At 50.6% G+C, this 26,997-nt stretch overlaps 2 protein-coding genes across 24 annotated transcripts in view; one reads left to right on the forward strand and one right to left on the reverse strand.

Annotated features, from left to right (window-relative positions):
* Positions 1-5,235, forward strand: part of MAPT (microtubule associated protein tau) — a 53,433-nt gene extending 48,198 nt beyond the window's left edge. For 17 of the 20 annotated variants that reach the window (XM_069786611.1, XM_069786615.1, XM_069786619.1 and 14 more), the window contains one exon: positions 1,912-5,235. In XM_069786611.1, coding sequence (XP_069642712.1) covers positions 1,912-2,127 — 216 coding nt within the window. In that variant the 3' untranslated portion in view covers positions 2,128-5,235. Of the gene's footprint in view, positions 1-1,266; positions 1,423-1,911 lie in introns of those variants that run through there. The other 3 variants (XM_069786614.1, XM_069786620.1, XM_069786629.1) reach the window with 2 other exon arrangements.
* Positions 5,236-6,550: 1,315 nt separating this feature from the next.
* The window catches only part of KANSL1 (KAT8 regulatory NSL complex subunit 1), a 101,089-nt gene continuing 80,642 nt past the window's right edge, over positions 6,551-26,997 (reverse strand). For 3 of the 4 annotated variants that reach the window (XM_069786654.1, XM_069786656.1, XM_069786653.1), the window contains 11 exons: positions 26,867-26,982; positions 25,165-25,360; positions 22,004-22,169; positions 17,534-17,719; positions 16,960-17,121; positions 16,483-16,634; positions 14,108-14,226; positions 12,798-12,855; positions 12,061-12,173; positions 9,302-9,548; positions 6,551-8,826 (listed from right to left, as the gene is read on the reverse strand). In XM_069786654.1, coding sequence (XP_069642755.1) covers positions 8,578-8,826; positions 9,302-9,548; positions 12,061-12,173; positions 12,798-12,855; positions 14,108-14,226; positions 16,483-16,634; positions 16,960-17,121; positions 17,534-17,719; positions 22,004-22,169; positions 25,165-25,360; positions 26,867-26,982 — 1,764 coding nt within the window. In that variant the 3' untranslated portion in view covers positions 6,551-8,577. The remainder of the gene's footprint in view (positions 8,827-9,301; positions 9,549-12,060; positions 12,174-12,797; positions 12,856-14,107; positions 14,227-16,482; positions 16,635-16,959; positions 17,122-17,533; positions 17,720-22,003; positions 22,170-25,164; positions 25,361-26,866; positions 26,983-26,997) is intronic. The other variant, XM_069786657.1, reaches the window with a different exon arrangement.

Below are 26,997 nucleotides of genomic sequence, written 5' to 3' on the forward strand. Positions count from 1 at the left end.
GGGGATTTAAATTGAAAGACAAAAGCCAATCAGGTCAGGTGAAATACTGAACTTGGGGTGAGCTGTTCCTGCCAGAGGCTTTGATGGTGACTTCACAGTAAGTCTTAGCTAAGTGAAACACCTCTACAACCTCGCTTCAGGGACGCCCAAATCCCTTGCAGGCAGGGGAGCAGGGAGATCAGGTAAGCACAGAGTTGAGACTCCAGCCTGGTGACACACATGGGTGAATTTCTCCAGGGAAGAGTGGTTTTTATCTTGCTTGTTTTTCAAACACTTTTTTCTCAATGGGAGGGGAAAGTTCTCTTTCGGCTCCTGTATTTTGGCACTTTGTTCTTGGCCACGTTTTCTCTGTGCACCTCCCATCTCTTCATCTCCCAGCGGTGTGCTGGCCTCTGACTGAGGGATCGCTTGACTTCCTTACCCTTCTCTCGCTGCTGCTACGCATCAGACTGCCCTGTGCTTCACTAAGCCCATTTTAATTGTTTTTATGATTACAGTGATGATTCTTTCATATCCTGGCACATTCACTGGGCCACAGTTTGAAGAACTTGCCCTTTGGAGGGGGAATTCATTTGCAGGGGTGTGACCCAGTCACCTGCCCTCAGCCTTCCTATGTGGCAGTTGCCCATACCTTGCCTAAATCCACACCTGCAGGAGGTTGTCAGTGTAACTTGAGTTCAGATGCTGCCTCAGATTGCTTCTCTTGTCCAGCCCATTCCCATTTCACCTTGGCACCAGGGACCATCCTCAGGCAGTGCTACTCCAAGGTGGGATGCTCTATTTGCAGGAAGGAGACAGGACACAGTTGAGGCCCATCAACCCTCCACATAGAGCAGATGTGGGCGGCTCCACTGCCCCTTCCCCAGCATTTCCCATGTCCCCAGTCACCTCCTTGCTCTGCGACACAGAAGATCCAGATTTGGACACACAGTCCACAGCTCTTTAGGCTGAACGCTGGTTCACGTGCCACTCCTGCACTGGGTCTGCCATGGGGAGCCGGTGTGCTCTGCCAAAGTACCTGTGCCGGCAGCATCTGCTCTCCTTTGCTGCACATGGAAAGCTTTCCTCCCTGTCTCCAAAGGCAGCTGCTGTTCTTCCTGTGAGTCAGTGAATGGCCCTGTTTTTCAGATCTTTTTCTCCCCAGTTTTCTATTTCTTTTCTTATTTTTTGTCTTTTTCCTTCTGGTTGACATTTATTGGATCTTGGTTTTTGTTGCTGATGCGTTTTTTGCACCCCACCGCCCTGGGCGGGTTTCTTCACCTGTAGAGAGAGAAAGGCAAGGAAGACAAGACCTGTCCCCAGGCTGCTCGGACCCCGAGCCCAGACCCCGCTGGGCTCCAGGCCCTGGTGCTGGAGCCGCCCACCCCCCCGGAGAGCCAGCTCCCAGCCTTGCACTCGGCTGGGGAGGGCACCAGTAAGTAGCAAACCCGATCCACTTCACCTCCCTTCCCTGGCCCTTGCGCTTGCCGGGAGGGAGGGGTTTGGCTCGTGGGAGCAGCGTTTTGTGTGCCCAACTGGGCTGTGGGTTAAGGGGCAGCCTTATGCGCCATGTGGGGATCCCACCCCTTCCATAAATCTCTGCCAGGGGAGAGGGAGCAGCCCAGGTTGTGCCGTCTGAGTCCTGTGCCTGGGACCCACCGCCACACCGGGCCTGGGCGCTTGGGAAGGATTTGGCAGCATCCCGAGATGTTCCAGTCCTGCCATCCCCTCCGGTTGTGCCCCTTCCCTGTGTGGGCTACTGGAAGGGACATGCCTGAAGACTGGGGGCACTGGGGGCATCAGGCCAATGAACTGAGCTTTCCTCCCAGCTGCACAATGGCAGTGACCGAGTGGACAGTTTGCAGGTAAAAACGGCCTCTCCAGATGGTGTCCCGCATCCTCCCCGCTCACCACCCTCTCCTCTCGTTGCAGATTGAGACTCATAAGCTGACTTTCCGTGAGAACGCCAAAGCCAAGACCGACCACGGCGCTGAAATCGTCTACAAGTCCCCCACCATCTCCGGAGATGCCTCCCCGCGCCGCCTTAGCAACGTCTCCTCCACCGGCAGCATCAATATGGTGGACTCCCCCCAGCTCGCCACGCTAGCCGACGAAGTGTCTGCTTCGCTGGCCAAGCAGGGCTTGTGATCGGGGCACGGCGGGCAAAGATGAGAGAAGACAAGGGAAAAAAAAAAAAAGAAAAGAAACAAAAATAATAATCTGGCCTTCTTCCTCTGTTCCTTTTACAGCTGCTTCCCCATCCCCTAACTGGTTAATGATTTAACCTGCTTTTACTGTTCATTCAGCTCTAGCTCCAGGACTTCAAAATCAGTGACACTATGAGGTACAAAACCTCCTCTCCCCTGCTCCTCGGAGCGCACAGCCCATGCCAGTCCCCCACTCCCTCCCTCGTCCCCTTGCGAGGTCCCTCGCTGTCCCAGCCCTGCCTGGGGCCACCCACCCTGGGAAAGCGGGGAGGGGGATAAAGGGGACAGCCACAGCACAACGCTGACCCGAGCACCCCACACCGCAGCACAGGGCAGCGGGAGGTCCTCATGGGAGGGGATGTGACCTTCCCATGCTCGTTACCCTAACGATGCCCGGGCTGGAAATCTGGCCTGCAGGCAGCAGAGGTAGTGGGTGCTGCAGCCAGGGACTGCAGGGAGGTGCCCTCCCTTTCTGCATTAAATTTGCCTGCTGATTTGGAAGAAACCTTTTGTTTTTACCTCTGAAAGCCGAGATGTGTATGAAGATAACTGCCAGGTATCCCCTAAACCCGCTCTCAGCTCCGGCAGCTGGAGTACTGGCGAGGCCGGGGTATTCCATTGCGGAAGGGGCCCCGGACGGCCGTTCCCTTCTCCGTGGCTGTGCTGGAACCGCTGAGTGGATGAGTAGAGGCTTTTCCCTATTCCTTTGGCAGCCCCTCGTGTCGTAGAGTAGATTTGTCTGTATATGCTTGGACCGTGCCAGGGTGATTGTTTTCATAAATGAGCATGTGTTTAAAAAAAAAAAAAAAAATGCTGTAAGTAGTTTTGAGCTGCCCCCGCGCCGGCTCCACCACAGCCCAGCGAGGAGGGTCCGAGTGGGGGAGCTTTGCCAAGCTCCGGGTTGTGCCCAGACCTGGCGCCGATGGGGCAGCCCGGCACCGCATGTCTGCCGGGTGCGTGGGTGGGCACAGAGCCCCTGCCTTGCTCCCTGGAGAGGGCTGTGGGAGAGGGCTGTGGGGGGGGGCTGCGTTGGGGCTTCCCAGCTCTGCGCTGCTCCCCCGGGGCTGCACGCCTCCCAGGGCCCGCGGTTGTTCTATGAGGGGCACTCGCAGCTCCAGCGCTGGGATGGCCCCTGGGTTTGGGTGCAGGTTGTAACATTTTTGGGTTGTTCTTTTTTTTTCCCTGCAAGGTCAGCTAAGAGATCGCGGAAGTGGCAGCTCCATGGCTCTGCTGTTCTCGTGCTGTTGGCAGCGGTAGGAGGAGACACCCGGGAGGACGCGAGGGGAAGGTGCGAGGGTGGTTTTAGCTGGTGCCAGCTCCCCCAGGTCCCAGCCTGCGCTCGGGGGCCAGAGGCTGCTCCCTGGCACTGAACCCCCTCCCCGGGTGCTCTCCTGGTTTGCATTTGCAGCATGTTACCCCTCATAGCGTCTCCTTCAGACAGCGCTAACCAACCCCCGGCACCACACAGGGGAAAAGAGCTGATACACTGATTTCTTTTGCTGCTTTTGTTCCTGTGGCAACCTAGGGAGCGTGAGGGGGTGGCCCGGGGCTGTGCTGCACCCGTGGCTGTCCCCTTCCTTCTACAACCAAAGAGGCTGAGGTGCGATCAGTGCAGCTCAGTGTGCGTCCTCCCTCCCCGTCTCACCCCGAGAGGCACCGGCCGAGCGGTGGGGTATTGCTGACAGTGGCGGTGAGGGCGGAGGGGGGGGGGGGCCGCAGACCGTGCACCCCATGGGCCGTGCTGTAGGGAAAGCCGTGCTTTCCCAGCAAGGGGGCCGAAATCCTGGTCTGACTGGGTCAACGGTTGGGGGGGGGGGGGTCTTGCTGGAGCACAGGTTGTCCTTGGGATGGCGGCTGGGTGCCACCGAGGCAGTTTCAGCAGCTGTTAATTGGGGCAGAGCAGGGGTTCCTCCCTGGACAGGGCCCGCTCCCATCCTTAGCAGGAGCCGATGAACCTGCCATGCTGCTGCGGCCTTCGCTCGGCTCCACTGGGTTCTCCCGTGCGGCGCTGGGCTGCTGCTGCTGCAGGCGGGCTGGGCAGCAGCCCAAGCCGGAGGCCTGTCCGGCGCCGAAGACGGTTGTCTGGGGGAGATGGCAGTTTTCTCTGCAGCCCCAGGAGCTGCTTTACTGCTGGGGAGAGGCTGGTCCAGCACCAACACGAACAGGTCAAGCGAAAGCCCACATCCAGCTTGTCACTCGCTCCGTTTCAGTTGACTATGATTGTAAGACTCTGTACTCCAGTCTGTGACTATCTTTGTATCGGTGTAGGATGTAGGAGCCGCTGCGGTATTTTTGTCCTCTGTAAAACGAGCAAGTGGGAGAACCACCGAACGCCAGTCACCCCTTTTAACCCTTTTCGGCTGCAGGACGGTGTGTAGCTGAGCTTGCCCGTCCTGGCACTGCCCTGTGCCATCCCCCCCGGCCCCCTGTGCAGCTCCTGAGGGTCACCAACGCCCCGGGCCAGGGGCGTCCTTGGCATGCGGGAGAGCTCCAGTGAGCCGTCCCTTCCTGCTGCCAGTGTCCTCAGCTGAGCGGGCATCCCCAGCCCCGTCTGCCATCCTCCTCGCACCCCCGTCCTCCCCCGCAGGGGCTGCCGGGGGGGTCCCGGGACAGCCCTTTCCATCCACCACGTCTCCCGCTGTCCCCTTCCAGCAGCCCGAGCCACAACCCCAGCCCCGATGTTCAGACCCAGGCCTGAGGGTTACCATGGGCAACTGGACAGACTGACCCATGGCTTTTCCTTTACTCCACACACATCTTGGTCTGAAAAGGGTTAAAACCGGCACTGACTCAAAAAAACCACGTGTTTCTGCACTCAAAAAAAATTAATACGCTTGTTAAATGAACTTCCAGTGTCAGACTGCCGGTGGTGCTGGCAGCCCCGTGTCCCCCGCGGTGCGCTGGGGAGGGGAGGGAAGGTTTGATCTCAGTGTATCATTCTAGCTTAGCTTCTGTCTGTGAATGTCCATAGTGTATCGTGCGTTTTAACAACTGGGTTACACTGTTGCCGTAAAAGTGAATTTGGAAATAAAGTCATTACTACGATAAACGCCGACTCTTTTGCACAGAGGGGGGAGCGCCCGGGGAGCAGGAGGGACCTGGGACCAGGATCAGGGACCAGGCTCAGGCTCAGCCAGGTTTTGGGTCCCCCACAGCCCTGCCAGCGCACCGGGGCCGCAGGACCAGCTACCGGGGAGCGGTGAAGATGGGCAGGGACCGATTTTCTAAGTACCAGCCACCGCTCGCCAGCTCCCCTTCCCTGCAGCACGCAGGGAGGCCGCGCTTCTTCCTGCCCCAGACTGGGGTGCAGGAAGGGGAGGCCCTGTCTGGTGGGCAGCGCAGGCAGGGTGGGGCAGGGCAGAGGCCCTGCAACCAGGAAGCCCAACTTTTATTTTTGGCTCATTGCATAACCGTGGCCACATTTTCTCAGCTGCGGAGCAAGCCTAAACGCAGCTCTGCCCCCCCCACCCCCAGTACCACGGCTGTTTGGAGGCTGCTTCGCATCACAGCAATGCCTCATTCCCCTTCCCCAGTTCCAGCCCGTTACAGCTGCAGCTTTTGCAGCCCGAGATCCCCCAGTTACCGGCACCGCAGCAGCCACAAAGCAGCACCACGAGCCCTCGTGCCGCACCTCCACCCCCCCACCTTGTGCAGGTCAGAGAAATTTCCAGCGCGGCGCAGCTGCTCATGCAGCCGCCGTCGCCACCGTTTGCTTTTCAGATTGGTTTTCCTCCCCCGTTAATTACTTGTAATGAGTCCAGCGATGCCCAGGTTGCTGCCTCCTACTTCTCTGATCATCTGGCTGATAATCACCCGGCACCTTCCCGTCTCCCATCCACTCGGAGAAGGACGCACAAAGTGTAACTCTCTCGTCTTGGAAATTTAGGAGCACCCAAAGAAGTCGCCTCCCACCACTCGGCTCTTGCCAACAATCAACTTTCACAGCAAAACCTGCCAGGAGGGCAAACAATTTACACAAAGGGTACCTGGGCACGAATCAGCAGCAACCGGTTAACCCTGAAAACGTAAAACAAACTCCTCGCCCAGCCCGGGTGGTTTGACTGAGCGACACGAAGGCAGAGCTCGGTTCTCGTGAGCTCTCCCAGGGAAGCACCACCAAGCCCCGGTCCCACTCCATCGCGCATCTCGGTGCAAAGCCCAAATCCGGAGATCCCGCAAAACAATTCCTCTTTTCACTAATTGACGAGAACTGCTGGGAAATAACGTTCTACAGGAAAAAAAGAGGCCATTGAAACGCGGGGTGGGAGGGAAGCGGCTGATCCGCCCAAGACCGGGCTGAGCGCGCGGAAGGGCCCCTTCCACTTCCCAACCCAGCGTTTCACAAACACACTTTGCATAGAATGTTCTGTTTTAATTTTTTTTTTAATCTTTTCTTCTTTTTTTTTTTTTATAAGCACATTTGTGCTTTGCCAACAGAATCAAGACATTAACAAAGATCAGCTTCTCGGAAGAAAAGCATTTCTATATAACAAGGACATTACACAGCTCAAAGCAGGAAAAGAAAATATTTACAAAATACAAGGTGGTTTTTTTGTGGTTTTTATAATGCTAAAAGGGTTATTCAGAATTTTCAACCTTATAAATAGAAAAGCACTTATGCAGAGGGATATGGTAGCATTGTTGTTGTTTTTTAAAGAAACGATGACAATCCTTTAAACTAGAACAGAACCAAAAACACTAGATAATGTTGAAAATTGTGAAAACCCCAACCATTAAGCAGTTTAGCTACTATTTCTTTACGATTACAAAATGGAAAAAAAAAAAAAATGTCCTTTGTATTTTTTTTTTCCTTTTTTTTGGTGATGTGATTATACATAAGACAGGCACAATGCTAGCAACAGGACAGGGACCAATAGCCACACCGTCGGGATCAGAAAGCGTTACAGATGGGAACGGTGTGCGGGATCTGGGAGTCACTGTGGGTGCGGAAGGGAGGGAGGGGGAGAGGGAGGGAGGGGAGGAACGACAGCGAACTCGGTTTCAAAATAAAATACCTGTCAGGAGGTGGCACGTCGGACCAACGACTGGGAAATGAAACAGAATCGACACCTGTTCTCGGACCGTGTGTGGAAGTGGAGCGAAGCAGTGGTGACAGATCCCGATCCCCCCCCACCACCTCAGTGCGGCGAGAGCCGGCCGCCCACCCGCCACCTGCCCTCCTTCCCTTCCCTCTCTCATTTCCCGTTTTCTGAGACCAAACCCAGCTACAGGGACCACCCCGGCGCCTCTGCCATGCAACCCGGACCTGCCACGTCCCGCTCCTGGCACGGGATGCTCCATCTGCCGCCGGCCGCTCTCGGCGGCTCCTCGGTGCTGCGGCCCAGAGCTGCCCTCACCCCAACTTTCCAACCCTACGGGGGGGGAGGGGGGGCCGGGACGCGAGGGCAGAGCTCAAGTGTCTGTCGCAGACCCGCGTTCCCCAGCTGAAAGCTGCTGCTGGCTTCGGCCAACAGCCACATCCCCAACGGCGTCCCTTAAGTGCGTCGTGACTTCTGCTCCCGCTCGAAGTGTCCGACCGCACCGGGCTGGGGACTCTCTCCCCTCTCTGCCTTCGACCCAGGAGAAACACGCAAGGTGTGAACAAAGCTGCTTCCGAAATCCCACTCCTCCCACGCGGAGCTGTGCGTGAAGCGGCTAAAAGGGTCCTTCCTTCCCCCCTCCCCGCTGTCCCCGACGGACAGGGCAGCCAGACCTCGGCACAGGGAATGGCTGCTCCCAAACCAGGGGAGAAGGAAGGAGGAGGTGGCGGGCGGCCCTGGGGGCAGAGGGGAGATCGGGGAGGGGCAGAGTCACCCCTCGGGATACCTGGAACTACAACCTAGGGGAGGAAAAGGCCGGAGGGTGGAAGTGCAGGGTGGGCACTCTGCACATGAGGACAGACAGACAGCTAGTGAAGGTTGCAATCCCAAGACATCACTTTTCACCACTAATTTCACTCCACTAAAACCTTTCAGGGAGGGGGGTAGCGGGTTAAGAGAAAAAGACACCCTTTTGCTTGAGAAAAACTATCCCCGAAGTCTGCTAGTCAGCTAAATCCTGTGCTCTAGTTTTATACACCTAAGAGGGGAGGGGAGGAAAGAGGGAGGGGGGTCTGGTGGGCTGCTCCCCTCCCGAGGCTTCACTCCGCTGGGGGGAATCTGGGGGCTCTCATTCATGTGACAAGGAAACATGGAGAAGAAAAAAAAAAAAAAAACAAAACAAAACAAAAAAAAAAAAAAGAAAACAAAAAACAGTTTCTAAACTCCTTAAATTCACTAAAAACTGTGAAAATTCCCGGCAGGATGTTTGAATATCAAACGCAGATTTTGGAAGCTTTAATGCCAAGAGTTAGTTCTGTGTGTTGGTTTTGCTCATGTCTTCCCGTATGTCTCTATCTGTGCGCTGGCCGCTGAACTGCTGCGGAGGAAGAGGAGGAGGAGGGTGTCGCCAGGGGGGTTCGGCTCTTGAGGCTGGCCAGGTTGGGCAAAGCAGAAGTGCCATCGGTTTCCCGGGAGGATTTACTGCCCGACGTGCGCCGGGTGCAGCGCGACAACCGGTCTTGGGGGTCAGATTGGTCCTCACACTCTGTCCTGGGATCGTACGAGAGTGGGAAGGTGCGTCGCTCCCAGGGCTGCACAGCCTAAAGGGAAGAGACACCAGGCTATGGAAAATCCTCCGGAAAAGCTCTTCTGCTCCCCCCTCCATGCGCGACTCCAGCTGCCCGCAGCGGTGGTCGGAGCAGGCAGCTCCACGGTGCCATGCCAGCCACGGACTTAGCCTGGCCTCGTTAACGGAGCACAGAAAGCTTTAGCACACATGGTGAGGATGTGTCAGCCTCCAAACTGAACCAACCACTGGAAAAGAATCCTGCTGCCCATGACAAACAGCACCACGCTCTACATCCCATCTGGCCGAGCGTTCGGACGGAATTTCCCCCATGCAGGTTTCCAAGCTGTCTCCCCACGACGAGGGGGATAAAACAGCCAAATCTGAGTGTCAGATTCACCTCTATGCATCTGCAGCAGTCGCTGCAGCGACAGGCAGCACTCGGACCTTCCCACCAGCCTCCGGGAACAAAACTAGAGGAAAGAGCCACAACCGGAGCCAGCACCCACCTGCTCATCAAGGCCGGCCTCAGGCGTGGAGCAACGGGTGTCCTCGCTGGACAGAAGCCGCATGGATTCACGGGAGAGGGGGGTGAGGGGGGCAGAGAGCAGTTCGGGGCTGATGGGGCTGCGCGGTGAGTGGGTGTGGGATAGCTCCGAATGGGAGTGGCAGTTGCCCACATCAGGGGATGCTGGTTGGGGAGTTGAGGGGTTCCCCAGCTGGGGGGTCGTCCGTCCGTCCGTCGATCTGTAAGACCTGAGATAGGAACACATTTGAGAGCCTGGTTTCGGGCCCAGCTGCGCCGCGCTCCCACCGATACAGGGGCCCAGGCCGCTCGCTGCCACCTGATACCACCTTACGATCCCTTCCACCGTCCCCTCCTCGGGAGCAGCCGTACGATAGGGAACACTGCGGGGATTCGGCACACGCAAGCAGGCAATGCCATGGCCCAGAGGTTAAAACTCATCCAGGCTCATCTTTGTCCCATCTCCACTGTCTCGATGCAGCTTTGCAACACTGATGCTGCTCTCCTAAGGTCACGTGTGCCACACATCTCCTACGCTGCGAGTGCTGCATAAATACCACGATGAGAAGGCACCCTATGAAATCAAACTCTTCAAAATTGGCTTCTCCATGTGTTTCCACCATCCACATGCCATGTGACACCAGGCAGTGCAAGAACCGAGCGTAGTGAATCAGTAATGCTGAAAATGCAGCAAGTTCAACAGTTGGGCGTAGGAGGAGCACTGTAAAACCCCTAGACTTCAGACCAACAATTAAGAAAGTTTGAGCACCTACACAGACTCCCAGATAAAAGACCCACAGGCTGCAAACACAGAAGCCTAACTGGAGTCCCCACATCTGTGTGCAACTCTTCAAGATGAAGTTCAAGAGCAAGTGGCAATCAAGGACTGCCAAGGATCAGATTCCAAAATCTACCTCAAAAGTACCTAGGTGTTCATCAGAACATACAAACCCAGCCCCAACTAGACTAATAAACAGCTACACCTGCAGCAAGCTAGATGGAGTCAATGTTCTGATTCAAGATGCAATTTAAAAGCTGCTACAAGAAAAAGCCAAACCATTCTGTTACATACATGAGGAACGAAGACCACAAGAGGCTCAGCAGATCTGCTGGAGCAGGTCACAAAGAGAATGACATTTAAGGGAAACTAAGCGAGTCTACCCCAGCATTTACTGGTTATTACCTGGCCCCCAGGTACTCTACAAGCAAGGAGCAAGGTACTGGCTGGATTGCAGCAACAAGAAGTTACCAGACCCTGAGGGGCTCCAACAATTTCTAAACAAAGACTAACGCAGCTGCAGAGAACAGCCCCAGGATGGGAACTGAGGGACTGAGCAAGGATCCTGCTGAGGAGGAGTTTGGGACGCAACAAATGCCAAGCTGAACTCGGCTAAGTCACTCTCAGCACAAATGCAGCGAACCACGTCCCGGGTTGCGCTGACGAACGTGGCCAGCGGGAGCAGGGACGCTTACATCCCCATCTCTCCCTGCTGGGGAGCTGTACTGGGAATACTGGCCCCAGCTCCAGGGGAATCTCCATCCTTGGAAGTCTTCACGCCATGGCCAGACAAAGTAACGGCCAACCTGGTTTCCTGCTGGCAGCAGTCCTGCAGGAGGCTGGACCTCTGCAAGTCTCTTCCCACCAGCATTTCTAAACCTGTGAGATGAAGTCTGAATTCACCCCAATGACCAAGCCAGGACCTCAACACAGCATCTTTCACCAACATCCTTACAAGAGAGTTTTTAGAGAAACAAAATTATGGTGAAATGCTATCAGATGTGACAAACTGCCTGAAGAAGCTTGCAAAGAAACACCAAAATTTCCCCCACTCCACCAGCAGCAGCACAAATGGAGTTTGACTAACGCTACCTTTGCATTTGCAAAAGTTCTTGCAGAAATAACCTTGCACGATCGCACACACCCAACAGGGCTAAACTGAAACCACAACCAGACTAAGACAACCGGGTGCATGTTTGCATGCAATTGTAGTTCAGCAAGCATTTCTGCCCAAGCAGAGAGTGGTTCAAAACCAAACAAACCATCGGAAATAAAATGGAGAAGAGCCAATCTCTTCTTATGCAGGTTTATGATGAGATCAACAGCTGGAAACTGTGTGCAGTTTTAGACACCCACTCTTAAAGACACTGCAGAAAGGGAATCAAGTGTGAGGTGATCAGAGGAATGTAAGGACACGTATATAAATGGAGCAAAGAAATGGCATTGCTGAAGCAATCGAGCAGAGATGCCACAGACAGCATAGCATTGAGAATAACCAGTGTTCCTTGTTCCTGCATGAAGGATGCCCATCTCAGCCCTTTTGTTTTTCTCTGGACTCCCGAGCTGGCGCGCCAGCCTCCACACTCCTAGAGCAATGAAAGTGCTTGAGAAAGCAGAATCCAAACAGACAATGCAAGAATTGGTTGTCCACAACTTAACTGGTGTGTAACTTCACCTCCACCTAAGCAAGACTAAGCCCCGCTCCTACAAGGGCTCCTCAAGCTGCTCTTACGGATGGTGATCAAACTTTCCAATACCAGCACAAGCTTTTAACCACTTTTATGGATCAGCCAATCTAATAAAGCCTCCACAACCTGCTCCCAAAAGCATCCCACTCTGTTGGGAACGAAACGTTGACCAAGAGAAACCCACTGCATCCTCTTTGCATTCAAGTGTTGTCGGTGTGCTGGGCCAGCCCCTGCCAGCACCGAGGTAGTGCTGAGGAACCGTGCTGGCAGGCGTACCTGCTGCCCCGCCGCTGCGGGGGCATGCTCGTGCTCCACAGCCACCGGGCCCGCTCCATCTCTTCACACTTGCCATGCCGAGCAGCGAAGGCCGAATCAGACAAGTCCTCGATCTGGGAAGGGAAGGGTACAGGGCTTGGTCGCAGCTTTCTTATATTAAACATGCATCTACATGCAGTTCTGCCAGCATTAGCTGCAGTGTGAATTTAAATAAATGTTTATGTCTGGAGGGAGGCAGATGCTATCAGTGAGTGCAAGAGCACCTTGTTAAACTGAGTCTGCATTGCTTAGGAAAAGACTGAGAACTAAAAACCAAAGGAAAGCCACTTATCCCAGAATGAAAGCACGCACACAGAGGTTTAAGGAAATACCATCATTATCAGTTTAGCTAAAATAATAACTACAGTGGCATGACTGGTCATGATTTCTTGATTAGACTATTCCATAAAAAGACAGCTGCCCAGAGAGATCTCCTGACAGCAATCAGACCTCAGACTCAGCTGTACCCAAGCCAGTTAATCCAACTTCTGCCTTATTACACCTTTCCTGAAAAGGAACCAACATCAGGCTGGTTTCTGCAAGGCCAATTGTGCCATTTTATTGCAAAAAAGGAAGAGACTCTGCACACCCCTGCTGAGAGGTCCCTGCATCCACTCCCTTCTGGCAATCCTCTGTGGACACCGTTCAGCTGCTACCAACCCCATCCCACATTAACGCGGAAATAAAATTCTTCTTACCTCCTCATTGTCTTCATCAGGGTTCGCTTTCAGAGCACTGATATCCACTTCACGCCAGCTGCAACGCACAACAGAGGGCAGTCAATCACAGGCACAGCCAAGCACAGCAGCACATGCCCTGCATGCACTAACACTGTCTTTTAGGAAAGGAAAAATACAAGCCTGCCACAATGAGCAACATACTTAGGCCCAGTTTTATAGGCCGAGTGGCCACATTTGTCTACCAAAATCCCTCCTGTGGTATCGGACAAGGGTTTCGTCGCTTCCCCTGTTAGCCTGCTCCATTTTGAACACATCTTTTTGCAGTGGGTTCGCACCCACTGAGTACAACGCTGCAGGACAAGCAGGAGATGTCCTTCCACATTGGGAGGGTCAGGAACAGAGAGCAAGGCTACCAGTGTCCTCCCACTGCAGCCCTTCCTTTCTGCCTCCCTGCCCAGCTCCCAGTGCCGGTCTGGCAGCGTGGCTGAAGCCTGGCAAGGGCAGAGGAAGCAGAGCAGATGCTGCAGCATTTCCTCCTCTTCCTCTGGCTCAGCAACAGGCTCCGTCCCTGTCCCGCTCTGGAACTGGGAAGAGCATGTAGGACCAGGAGGAAGAAAGAGGTAAGTTGGGTAAGAGACCTGGACAACTGTGAGGGAAAAGGACTGGAAACTGGGCAGTTTGGATAAAGAAGTTGCACCAGTGTTGCAGCATGTCAGCACACTCCCACCAAGCAGTCAGGTGCAGAAACCAGGAACGGATCTCATCCAGGGTATTAATCCAAGACTATCCAAACAAGGGCCGATAGCTCACCTCCTTGCAGTCAGCTTGGGCAGAGAAAACTTCTGATTCCTACTACTGCCCAGGCATGGGAGTGCTTCTCCTGGCCGGTGCGACCCAAGGCTATAGCCCTCCTCCTGCACCGCAATGTTAACCCAGCCCAGGCAGCCACCGCCCAGCCCGGACACATGCAGAGCTGGGAAACCACCAGGACTTTTGGCTCAACAAACTCAGCAGCTTTGCAGCAGCACAGAGGACAACCAGGATGACTTTAGGTTGCATAAAGAGACCGGAGCAGGACAGCTGGCTTTCATGCATGAGGAACACTCAGACAACATATTCCCTAACTTAGCAAGTCTCCGTCAATGGTATGATCAGAAATTTTCCAAACTCTCTCTAACTTCCAAGGAAGAGGAAAGCCCCTTTCCTCACCAGCACTGGCAGCCACTGGGAGCAAAGCCCTGGGCCAGAGCTGAACTTCTGACAAGACACTCGCACAGTAAAAGCCTGGCACATAACAATCCCGTGGGAGGTGAGGATCAGGCACGTACCTGGGTGTGAGGATCTCTTTATACTGCAGTTTCTCCACACGAGTCGTTGCAGCAACGGACATTGGGATGACAATATTGTTAATATCAAATGAACTTTCGCCTCTCCTCCTCCTTGGCTGCTGTAACATGAAGACAAGAACCACGTGAGAAAGGGCTGTAGGTTTTGTCAGGTTAAGTCACTGATGGAAAAATGACGTGGTCTCATGCAAAATGGGCTCATATGACCTATGGAGACTCCGGAACCAACAGCAATTTGCATCAGAATGGAGTTCACCTACTGCTTGCTGTAAGTCCTCTTACCAACCAAAAATCCTTAGTTTGGAGGGTACAAACAAGGGCAAGGGCTGCAGTGGTCCTGCAGGCACTGCAGCAAGGTAAGCAAGGGCTGCTGAGCTCCAGCCACCATCTCCACACTGGCACCAGCCGCTGCACAGTCGGGCAAATCAGATTGATCCAGCCGATAAACTGAACCAGCAAGAAAAGAAGTCTCCTATATAAACCAATTCCCTACTGCCAACATAAAGAAAGTAGTGAAACCATCAGGAAAGAGGGAGGAACCATCCTGTTTGGAAACAGCCCCCCTGCTCACGTCCCTGCAGGGGTGTGGACCCACCACAGGCGACACTGTGACAGAGAAGGAATGTGAAGCAGTCAGACAGGAGTTCATCTTGGGTTTTGACAGCTGTACTAGGAGCCTAACAGCTTCCATCTGTATCGCACTTTTTACTGGAATAGATTTTCTAAGACACAAATAAGCTCCACATTTATCTATTTAAACCTGGTTGAACGCTGGGTGCTCTCCTACCATCTGTCTATCCAAAAGCCTCCCCCAAACCTGTGACAGCAGCACTGATGGTACAGCGACATGAATCCTCATGGATCAGCTTGATAGGCAAATGGCCCATCTTCCTAACGGAGTCACCTGCAATTTACCATGTTCTCCATCTCCTTTGATCCCTGCGGCTTTCGGTGTAAAAACATGTGGGAACACAACTGCCAGGGACCTGTCACAGCCAAGCCCCAGGACTCATGTGAAGCTGGATGAGGACGGAACACGTGGGCAACTATTGTCACAGCGTCAAGGAAATTCTAACGTGTCACTATCAACAGTGAGGCTTGATGCACCAGTTGGGGAGCACATGCAGACCTGTGCCAGACTCAAACGATTGAACCCAGGACCCGGACCTTTGAGCCCAGAGCCCAGCACCCACAATGCTCTTGCTGGACTCAGCCACCGAAGAGAAGACACTTCATCTTGCTTTTCTGAATGAGCTTGTGAAAGAGCAGCAGAAAAATCAGCAAGAGAAGACCAAAAGATGTGTGTGAAGCACAAAGAAATGTCATCTTGACGCGCTGGAGCTCCTGAGAAGAGATGTCCTCTTCTCCAAAACACCTAGCACATTTAAGACAAACTACCGCTGCTCATTGGATTCTTTAGACACCCTGTACCATCACAGAGTGCTTCACTGATGTCGCAGCTGATGATGGAACAGCAAACTCCACACTGAAGGAACCCAGCCGGGACCTGGCAGCCCCAGAGCAACAAGCTTGGAGCAAGGACAAGGGTGCACAAGGTTATGCTGGAAGTAGTGCCCTCAGCAATGCCATGGACAGATGCCTCTTAACCACCCTGATTTCACCATCAGGATTTGAGGAGACCTGCTCCATTATCCCTGGGTCACACGCAGCTTACGCTGTGGCACAAACTACTAACCAGAGTGGCCAGACAGAGGCCAGATTCTTCACTGGACTCTTAAGAGTTCAGCAGAATTCAGCCCTTTATTCAAGGGCTTCTGTTAACGTGGGTCAGGCACTGGGAGGATGGATGATGTCTGGTGGAGGGGCTGTTTCATCGGTCTGACCCAGAGCACAGTGGGAGGGAGTTACGGTCCTGCTCACTGACAGCTTTTAGACAAAGCTTCATAAAGGTCTCAAATCCTGTCATCCTTCAGCATTTCAGGAAGCTGAGAGTGTCCAGAAGACAGTAAGTTAAGCAACTGCTGGGGCTCAGCTCTTGGGCTCCTCTTACTGCCATCCCCAGACAACTTCAGAAACCAAAACCCAGACATGAAGCGAAGCCAGGGGACTACTGAGAACAGCAACATTTACCAGCAGTTACTGAGCTGACAGTAAACCTGTAATCGCAGCTGACTGGCTCTCTGCACAGCCAAAGTCAATCCAGGAACCCTAGCCAGACCCAAAGTCAGAGTGAAAAAGAGGGCCAGCAACCCTACCACCAGCTGAACCAACAGGTCCAGCATGGTAAGAGAAATACTAAGCACTCTCAAGCCTAAGACGCCTGAACTGCTCAAAAGCTGAGACCCCATGATGGAATTGAGCTCAGGAACCTCTCCAGAAAGGCACTAGATACTTACGGCTGTGCTGGAGGTGCCCTGTGAACTCGTGCTGGCAGTAGCGGAGCCTTCCGAGGAGGTGGACAGTTGCCGCGCTATAGGGCTGTGAGGGGTGGGGGTTGCAGCTGCTGACAAGTAGCTTGGGCCACCGACGTCCGTGTGATGCTTCAACACTACACAAGGAGAGAGGGAGAAAATTAAGAATGACATTAGCAAAAAACCCAAAGGGGTGGTGGTGGTGGATAGAAAAGGACCATGTGCACTAGAAATGGTCAGTGCTGAGGAGCACTTTGCATGAAAGAGAAGCACCTTCTGATGGCGGCTGCCAGCTTGAGAGGCCCTGGGGGAAGAAGCAGTTAGAGCACACGAGGCATTGCTGTGGTGGCGACAAGGCCCAGAAGCAGTGCATTCCCCCTTCTCCGAGGCTGAAGGGGGAGATAGGCTGGATATGCAGCAAAGCCCAAGCTCCCCCCGAGAGACCTGGCCGTGGGAGCCTACCTTCACTCCTCTCAGATGAGCAGTCTCGCAATCGCTTTTTGTCATATGCAGGAGGCTGGACAAGCGAGCGCTCTGGCGCTCTCTCGGCCTTGGACACGGCCGTAAAATCGTCTAAAGGCGGCCTGTGTGCTTTGTCTGGTTGGATTTTTTGATGTGAGCGCTCTGAGGAGGGGAACAGAGAAAGAGCTATGAAACGCCAGTTTTCACCTCTCTTTCTGTTGGCACAGGAGACTCGGGCAGAGTTTACCAGCTCCATAAATCCAGACAGGTCGGGCTCAACACCATCAGGGTGCTGGAGAGATGTGCTCAGAGCAGAACGAGCTGTAGTACTGCCCGTGCCAGCATGAGCACAGCCTCAGACTGATCAAGAAGAGGTCCCTATGAACTGAGACCAGCCTGAACTTCACAACCTGCACACACTTCACCTTCAGCCCTGGCCTGTGATACCATGGCATCACCCCTGAGAGCTGAATTTGAAGGTTATCTTCCTCCTCTCTCCTCCCAGATTGCACAGCTGTTAGGTGCAAAACCGGGCAATGTTTCTGCACGCAGCAGAGGCAGGGAGGACACTTACTGGCAGCAGTGAAGAACGAATTCACCAGCTTGTGGCGGTCCTTGCGAGCAGGGTCAGACAGGCTGCTGGTAGGCATGGGGGCTCTATGCTTGAGCGAGAGCTTTTTGGGAGGTTTAATTTTCTCGTAGGGTTTGTTCTGCCACTGAGATTTCAACATGCTCTGGAAGTGCAGGCTCGTCGGCACATCTGCAGAGGGATACAAAACACGGCATTCAAATTAACTAAATTATGCACCAGAAAGCTGCGGTTCTGTAATCCTCTCCCAGTCCCCCAAGAAGAACAGCCTTTGACAAACATACAGGCATCAACTGTAAAACCCGGGCTTGCCTATGCCTTCCTCACATTCAGGGAGGACCTGCAATGTTAGGACCCAACATTTCTAATCTGAAGCTCTTCGAGAGAAGGACATTCCTACAGGATTCACAGCTCAAGTGTTTCCCAGCAGCAGAATGAAGTCTTTGTCAGAAAAACCATGTGTCTTTACCACTGAACGTATCTCATGTACTGCCACGCTCAATTCTGCTATCTCAGATCTGACTTCCAAGAACCTGAGATATGTCAGCACATCAAATCTACAGAGGTATGGGCTGGAGGAGAGAAATTCAGCTTACATCCTCAATTTCAGGTCAAGCCAAAAGCCAACCAAGTCCTGTACGACGTTAATCTGCCTGATGTGGCACCTCAAGCATCTAACGAAAGTTGTGTAAGCAAGCACACTTCAGAGGCTCAAAGAGCAGAGGTACTGCTGCTCACTGGGAGCTCCCCAGGCAGGGGATGGGTCACACAGACATTTGTGAGCAGGCAAACTCACAGGTAATTATCTGGGTAACTGATGCATTTCAAACCTGAAGTTTCTGCGCATACCACAGATCACGGTAATCCAGAGTACCCGTCCCTATTTAATCCTGCTGTCTCACAACGAGCAAAACTATGCTGTACTGCTGTGAAATTTGGCAGACGCTACATTTGCTCACGTTCCTCAAGCTTCGTTTCTCCCAAATCCCATACAGACGTGCACTCCTGACCTTAGCCAAAATACAGAACGCTAACAAGATTATTCAGTGTATTTCTTGTGCAGGTAGGCTAAGGTAGACTATAAAAACCGTTAACTGGAGTAGCAAACTACTCCAGCCTCAGGAGTCCCACAAATAAGCCTTTCTTTCATACTCATAGCTTCAAACTTCAGATTTGATCACCAAATACTGCTGCGTAAGTCTCCTCCAAGACCCAGCTCTCTTTTATATGCCTGAAAGCCAAATTCCTAGTTCAGAAAAGCATTAAAACCTTTAGGGTTAACAGGAGAAATACTGAGACATGAATTTATCTTCTCCAACTACACCTGTAAGATCATTATACACCAACATTTGTGGTTTGACATGCCACCCATCTGCTCTCCTCCCCCAGTACAGACCAGCAGACTGTTGCCAGCAGGACACGCAGCTCAATGCAAACTCACGCTGCCACAACTAGGAGTTAAAAGCTCTAAGATGAGCATCAGTAGTACAAACATCCCTCCCCCACATCTCTCGAGCTCACATGACATTTTCACAGGGACTTTGAAGCAGCTCTGAGCAGAGATGAACCTTCCCAGGCCCTGCACAAGGAATAAAGCTCCTCACTCTGCGCCTGCAGAGGGGACGTGAAGGCAATTAGGAGCTGCCGTGGGATTTAGAAACTGCATCTAGATAATCTCAGAGGGCAAGTGGCAGAGATTCAAGCCCCATCGGTAGTCTCAATGGCTGATATGTAAACCCCTCCCCAACATTTCCCCACCAACTCCAGGGACTGGAAAGCCCCAGCAGATCCAGACAGGCAAAGAGGACGGAGAGAGTTGGCAGAGCAGGGGCTGGAGTCGGCTGTTATTAATAGGGGGAATTTGACTCTCAGGAAAAAGCCAGGACAGCTGCATTTCAAGTACCTTGACGGTTAAAGCTCTGGTTTAGCCCCATCCATTTGCTAAGGAAGGGCTATCACAGTGCAACAGCAGCTCTTTGGCCACCACTACTGGTTTGGGGAGCGAAAGAGTGAGGGGCCAAGCCAGTCCTTTAAGGACGTGGCCAGCGAGGCTGCAAAATCACTGTGTTGAAGTGGTCTGACTTTGGGAAAATGGGCTCTTCTCTGTCAATTTTTTGCTTTCTCCTGAAAATTCATCCCAACCCAGCAGCCCCCACATCTGTGGAAGGAGAAGACAGGTCAGAGGGAGGGGAAAAATTCAAGCAGAATGTCAGCAGAAAATGAGTTATTTGCTGGCTTGTCACTGTCCTGCTGTCAGCACTGGTTGCACCATAGTCTGTGCAGCAAGCGACACCATCACTCCTCCCCTCCTCCTCCTCCTCCTCTTCGGCCGAGCGGTGCAGGCCTCCCAGGGACCGGCAGATGGCAACCACACTGAGCCCGAGAGCCCCGGCTCTCATCCTCCCCACCAAGGTTATTACATCATCTGAAAATTCCCAGCAAGAAATGAGATGAACCAGAAAAAAAAAAACAAAAACCTGAAAGGAAGGGGACAAAGCGCTTACAAAGCGCAAGTCCAACGGGTTAAAAGCCGTGATGCCTGCGCCCCACTTGCCAGAAGAATAAATTATCTTTATTCCTCCTGCGGGTGCCTGGCAATTTTGCCCTTGGCAAACTGCACCCGAGATCCTCAGCTGCTGGCACGGGAGAGCCCCAGAGAGACAGGCTCAAAGTGAAAGTCAGCACATGCTCATAGCTCTAAGGCCAGGCTCCATCTAACAACCTCACAAGCTCCTCCAGAAAGTCATAATTCAGCCTCTGCCCATCGACCCAGCCAGTTGGCTTTCAAGGTGAGCCCCAAAAATAATCATGGGGGAGCACCAACAGCAACCTGGATTAATACTCAGGCAGGGAGACACCTTGATGCAGACTAACGACACCAGGCAGAGTAATTTTCCTACCTGAACACGCTACCTGGCTTTTTGTTTGGATAGAAAAGAATACCCATCCCCCAAAAGCAACCCTAGCAAAACTAGGTTAATCTGAAGGAGGGGGGAGGGGGGGATGGGTATTTCTGTAGAGGTGTTTTAAGCTTTACACTTTATAGTTTTAAAAACAAAATTTTTAATCTCATGCAGCCAGAATGGATCTTTTACCATGTGAACTGGCTGCAGCTGACCCTAAGAAAATGGAAAGTGAATACTGGATGAGATAATTTGCCTGGTGGCCATGTTGCAATAGTACACAACAGGTTTTCTCACCACTTCCTAGGGTATTAGACTTAACGCTATAGACAGAGGATTACACGTGCTGTGAAGTCAGGAAATAAATTTCTGCTTCAGGAGTTCAGTGCATTCAGTTCCTTTAGCATTCCTTAACAGAGATGTTTCTTTGGGGCAGGGAGGGGGAGACATTTGGTTTTTAAAAATAGCACCAATTTACTATTTTGGTCTGTTTTAAATATAGTGCTAGTGAAAGATGCCAGACTAATTGCTCCCAGACACTCCATGCATTTCCCACTGTCACACAAAGTTTGTGCAAAGCTGGAATTTAGACCCAAACACACAGATTAGCGCAGTGTCTTAACCTGGACCAACCACTTTACATCCTCATGAGAAGCAGGGACACACACCTTCCTCCCAGCATTACCAGCGGTGTTTTACACCTCAAGTAGCCAGACACTCCTACCAAGGAAAGGAACCACTATGATCTATTTACTGCCTGGCTCTCCTGATAAAAGTACCAGTTCCTATCATTTGTGGTTCTATATTTTGTGACCAGAGGAAAAAGACGACAGATGGACATCAATGTCATGCAAGTCAATAGTTTTTGGTCAAAGAACAGGCTTGTATTTAATCTGGCAGCTTAGGAAGCAAAAGACTCTGGAAACTACTTCTTTTCCCTTGGGAAAAGTCCCTATACATGAAATCTGTGAACACCCTACAGTCAGGGTTGGTTAGTTATTACTTTAATGATGATTAACCCTGATACCGTAACACAGGGAAACGAGTGCCTTAACGGGAACATCCCTTCTTACTGTACCCTCTGAACCACAGAAGATCATTTATAATTCCTTACAAGGTCAAAACGATTTCCGGTGACTTAAACCATTCCACATATAATTTTATACAGACGAATAAACTCTACGGAAGCAAGTATTTCTCAAGTGGTTTACAGCAACAAAACCACCAGCCTAAGACCCAGGTCTGTCCCAGTACAGACTCCCAGGCACTGCTTGGTTTCTCCACCCCCAGTGATGCTCCAGGTCAGGCTCCCATAACACAGATTTATAGCAGAGCAGCCTTCAGGCTTTCCCAGACCCTTCACTCCAGTAAATGCTCTACTCCTAAAAATACCTGCAGACCAACAAACTTGGTCATACCCAAGCACATCTGCACTTCCTCTGGAAGCCCAAGATGCATGAGGAGGCTCTGGAGCACCTCCAAGCATCCCTTGCAACCCATCTCAGGACCAGTTTCACAATAACCCTGGCAGCTTTGTGGGTGCTGTGCTTACCGTCTGGGAATGATAAGACAGGATGAACACATGAGTCCAGTTGGGAGAGGCGCTCCAGCAAAGGGGCATCATACTGGATTTCCAGAGTCGTCGAGCTTCGAGTGCCACACAGAGCACATGAAGGGTTCACATCACAGCTACATCGCACCAGGGTATTACGATGGACCTGGAAAGGGGACAGAGAATAGTGTGAACATATCAGAGGTCAAGGTGTCTAACTAAGGGCTCTCTTCACATGTTCCCCTTTGACAGCTCATAAAAAACATCCTAAAGGCTGTTGTTTTGGGTTTTTTTTTAATACCTTGTGTAAAACCTGTTCATTTAGTCTGGACTCATAAAAGGACACTTTCACTTTGCATAAACACAACTGAAAACTACTACTCACCACCAAAGACAGTTTAACATCTACTAAATTTGACTAAAAGTGTTTAATTTTATATAGGTTGAAACCTCATTTATAAAAATCATGAGGCAGCACAATTCAGTTGTCAGAGAGGGAAAAAAAGCCTTTTTGAGTTCAGATGGGTCAGAGAGCCATGACTATATGCCAAGAGCTGACACTTACAGGGACATCTTTACAGGGTGAAAAAAGGTGTTTTTCAACCTTGTTTCTTAAACCAGGACAGACTTTTCAGTTCACAGATTTATGGACTTTATATAAACTTCATTTATATGAAACCACTGTAGGATGCACAACTGGATGTAAATCCCATACAGAGACAGCAAACTATGATTCCCCATCAAAATGGAAAGACGTATCAAACTGGATCATGCAGAAGTCTGTCCTGAGTCTAGTATTACTCAAATAATTTCCATTAATGATATCAATGATGGAAGAGATAATATCCTTAAGCCTTAGCAAATAACACTAGAACTGGGAAGGGCTGCAAGCACCTTGAAGGAAAGAGCTGGAAACCCACTCATGGTTACAAATTAAGAGAAATGATCTAAAATAAATCAAATGTAATTCACTGAGGGCAAATGGAACAAGTGGACACTTCAGTGCCCAGTGAAGAGGAGGAAGAGGTAACTGAGCAGCAGTTCTGCCCAGAGGATCTGGTGGTTGTTATGGATCAGAAAATGAGCATGAATCAGCAGTGTTGTACCATTACTGAGAATTAACACCCCACAGGGCTTTATAAACAGGACGCCTGTGCAACACACATGAGGTAATCCTGCCACTCTGCTCAGCATTGCTAACATGTGAGCTGGAGGGCTGCACCCAGTTTTGGGCACGTATTTAAGAAATGCAAGCATCAAACAGAGAGGAAAACAACAAAAAAATTACAAGGTAAAAAAACCCATCCTATGTGCAAAATCAGAAAGACCCATGGTGTGTTTAGTGTACAGGTGACCATATTAAGAATTACCACATCAACTTTCACACTTCAGGGAGAGCTTCTGAAGCGACTAGGGGAGCTGACCAGTCTACACCAGGACTTGGACTACTAGTAATGACTTTAAATGGCAGCCAAGGCAGCTTATATTAGAAAGTTTGGTTTGTTTGGACAAAACTAGCTAAGCACTCAAATAACTTGCCTAAGGAGGTTTAGACAAACCACCTGGCACAGTATAAGGATAAACCAGTCTGCTCTGAGGCATGGGGATGCTGCGGGTGACTGCAGGAGACCCCTTCCCATCCTGTTCCACAAGACCAGTCCTGTTTCCAACCCAATGCAGACTACAGTCCCACTCAACCTTTAAGCCACTTTTCTTTCCTACAGGACATCTCCCAAGTTAAAAATTTCAAGTGATGTTGTATTCAGATTTTTTAAAACAGTAGGCACACTTATGGATGATCTCTGTTGAAGCAGTGAACTCTCCTGGTTGTGATTTCTGGTCGCAGCAATCCACAACCACTTTGTGCTAGACAGAAGAGTGTGGTCAACTGGACATGGTATGTCTGGACAATGACCTAGCCATCACCCAGCTTTCTCTTGAATAACTGGAGGAGTCCACAGAAATCCTCTGCTATCTGGCACACCGTCCATCCTTTGGAATTGCTCTTCTGAACCACCTCTGATTATCAGATGTATTTGATGACTACAGTCAAGACCTAACACAAAACTAACAGCTATTTCTTCAAACACTGAGTGCACAAGTCAGCATCACCTATGAGATGGTTCATAAACTTCCAAATCACTGAAGATCTTCCAAGCTGTCACTGCAGAGCTCTACCAGAAATACCCCAGATGAAACTGCAAACAAGTAATCAGTTTAAGCTAACTCAGCTGAGTGAGAATCTACTTTGCTCAGAAAAATGTTGCCTTTTGAGCTTCTCTTTAAAACTCCAGCACCTACAGAGCGAAAACCCCTGAACCTTTGGGGTAAAGTTTGACTTGAAACACTTTAACTCAAAGGTAAGTGGCTTTTTGCCATCTATGGTTCTGCAATCATGAAAGCTGCATGCACAAAAAAGGTCCTTATTCCCTCAACTTCTAACTATCTATCCTCCAGCTGACAGTTTATGGCATTCCTAAGAGAAATTTAATGAAGCACGACCTTTCCTCATACAGGCAATAAACAGTATTTCCACTTAACTGAATTCTGCATAAGGCAGAGGAATATAAAATAAAAAAAGAAAAAAGAAGAAAACAAAACCAGGAACAGTCATGGCATTCAGCAATTTCCAAACTTAAGCAGCGGAAGTGAACACGATCACCTTGGCAAGCCTTTTGCAAGACATCCCACATATGCCTGGTCAGACAACTGTAGTTTTTCTTTGAGCAAGTAGCAGCGAGTTCCTGGGGCTGTGTTAATTCCTGTGCTCAGAGTTAAGGTTTCCTGATACTTGACTTTTCAGAGCTTCTTTCAATTGCTCAGACTGTGCCATATTGAACTACCCAGCCTGAAGTTCACCTCAGACTGGTTGATTTTAGAAAAGAAAACCCACATCAGAGTTCAGTATCTCCCCTCCTCAGTGACAGCTAATAAAAGTCTTCCAACAAATTAAAAGCTTCATTTCTCCAACAGCCTTTGAAGCCTCACTGTCCTCTTCCTCCCCATTATTTTTCCTGTCTTAATAACCACAAATGTTCCCAAAGCAGGGAGATCCCTTCATGCAAAAAGCAAAGGCACACTGGACCAACGCATCAGTACATTAGGCTCTTTGGTGTGGAGCTTTAGCTATATACTGCATCAAAAAAACAAACAGCACTAACCTTTTTGGAAAGGGGCATAATGCTGCTAGGTCGAACAAGCCGTCGCTTCTTACAGCTCAGTACTGGGCGAGTGCGAGCTGCTACACACGTTCCATCCGAAGATGAAGAAACCATGTTCAGTCGTTGCTTTTTATGCAAGAGCTCCTCAGCTTCCTGGCCATCTCCCTGAGCATGTTCTGCCAGGCCAGGCTGAAGACTGCCCGAGAAGAGAAGAGGTAGAGGAGAGGAGAGTAAGAAAGATACTGTTACTCATTCAACCATCCCACTTACCCAGCAGTACCAGCCAGGTTCACGATTCAGATCTTAGCAAACACTCTAAGCTGAGTTTAAAGCATTGCAGTTTCATGAGGCAGTAACTTTTATTAAGCCAACTCTAATTTTTGCTTTTACTTTGGTCACTTTCCACACTCTCCCACCACTGATCCTTTAAAAAAATACCTTTGGAGGTTCTGAACAAAAAATAGCATGTAAAGCCGAACACAGAGCAAGACCAAAAGCCACTCTAGACCTGAACAGCTTTTATCCTAGAATTCAGCATCCCTTAAAATTACAGTTCAGGGTATCTTAATACAACAGGTTCTCAGGAGTCTAAATGCCAGGGAGCACAAGACAGAGAACATAATTTTCTAGAAAAAATATTTAACCTCAATGTAAACTCGATTCTGATTCATATTTGAGAACTATACCTCTAACAACTCTCAGTGGTGACACCAGAAAGGTGCAAGGTTAACACTAACCTTTCTGCTTTACATACAAAGGATTTTTCTGTCCACATGCAGTAACCCTGCCCTACCGTGGCATCAATACACCATGGCACCTACCAAATACCAGCGCAGCTCTTCATCTACGTAACTTTTTCATGTATATTTTACAAGTGTTTAATTTCTAAAAATGTGAAACATTAAAGCCCTGTGGTCTAAGGCTCTGCAGTTCAAAGGCTACAGGGATATAAAGGGCTCTGTTATAGCCTGCAGTGTTTCAGCTGTAGCAATGAGTTAGTGGATTGGTGCTTTCTACACTTGCTCACACTGCACTAGTGCAGCATCCCTCCCTCCGCAAGGTACTAAGCAAGTGCAATGGTTCCGGCAATGCTTCTCTAGCCACTCTCAGAACTTTGAAGCACCACGTGTTCAAGCGTTTTCAAGTGGTTTAACCCTGAAATCATCCTGTAGCACAGGAGAATTTCTTTCACTTGTTTCCATTTACCCACTTAAAGACTTTTTCAACAGAAACAGCCTGGAGAAACAAAGAATTTAGAAAGTCTTACTCCCAAAATCAATAGGATTTGGGTACCTCAGTACCTCCAGAAAAGTGGGCCGGTGGTTACATATACTTCTGCAAAAGAATTGCAAGCGGGCCACCAGTACCTTTGAATCATACAATTTGCAAGTGTATTAAAAATACCCATAAAGAAACAGTTTTGAACATGCTCATTGCATGGTTGCCTGCAGGGCTTGTTCATGTAAACACAGCTCAGTTTAATACCATTTTCAGAAAAACAATGCAGCAGAAAACCTCAAGCAAGCAATCTCCTCCAGAGTGTTTCCAAGCATGATCTACTACCATGCTTTTTTAAAAAAGAGACCATTTACACTGTTACCAACCCAGTTACTACCAACCAGCACGTTACAGGTTGGTTTCCAGTGGGACTTTGTAAAGATCATAAAAATCAGACTCTTCTCATAATATGCAAGCAGCTTACGTGTTAATAACTCCATTGACGGGTCTTGGTGCTCCACAGGGCTTGGCGGGATGGGATTCAGGAGTATTTGCAGCAGAAATACCCGAGTTCTCTAGTGGCTGGGATCCAGAAACACTCTAAGGAAGGACGAG

The sequence above is a fragment of the Haliaeetus albicilla genome, chromosome 7 (assembly GCF_947461875.1).
Source record: "Haliaeetus albicilla chromosome 7, bHalAlb1.1, whole genome shotgun sequence".
Classification (NCBI taxonomy): Eukaryota; Metazoa; Chordata; class Aves; order Accipitriformes; family Accipitridae; genus Haliaeetus; species Haliaeetus albicilla.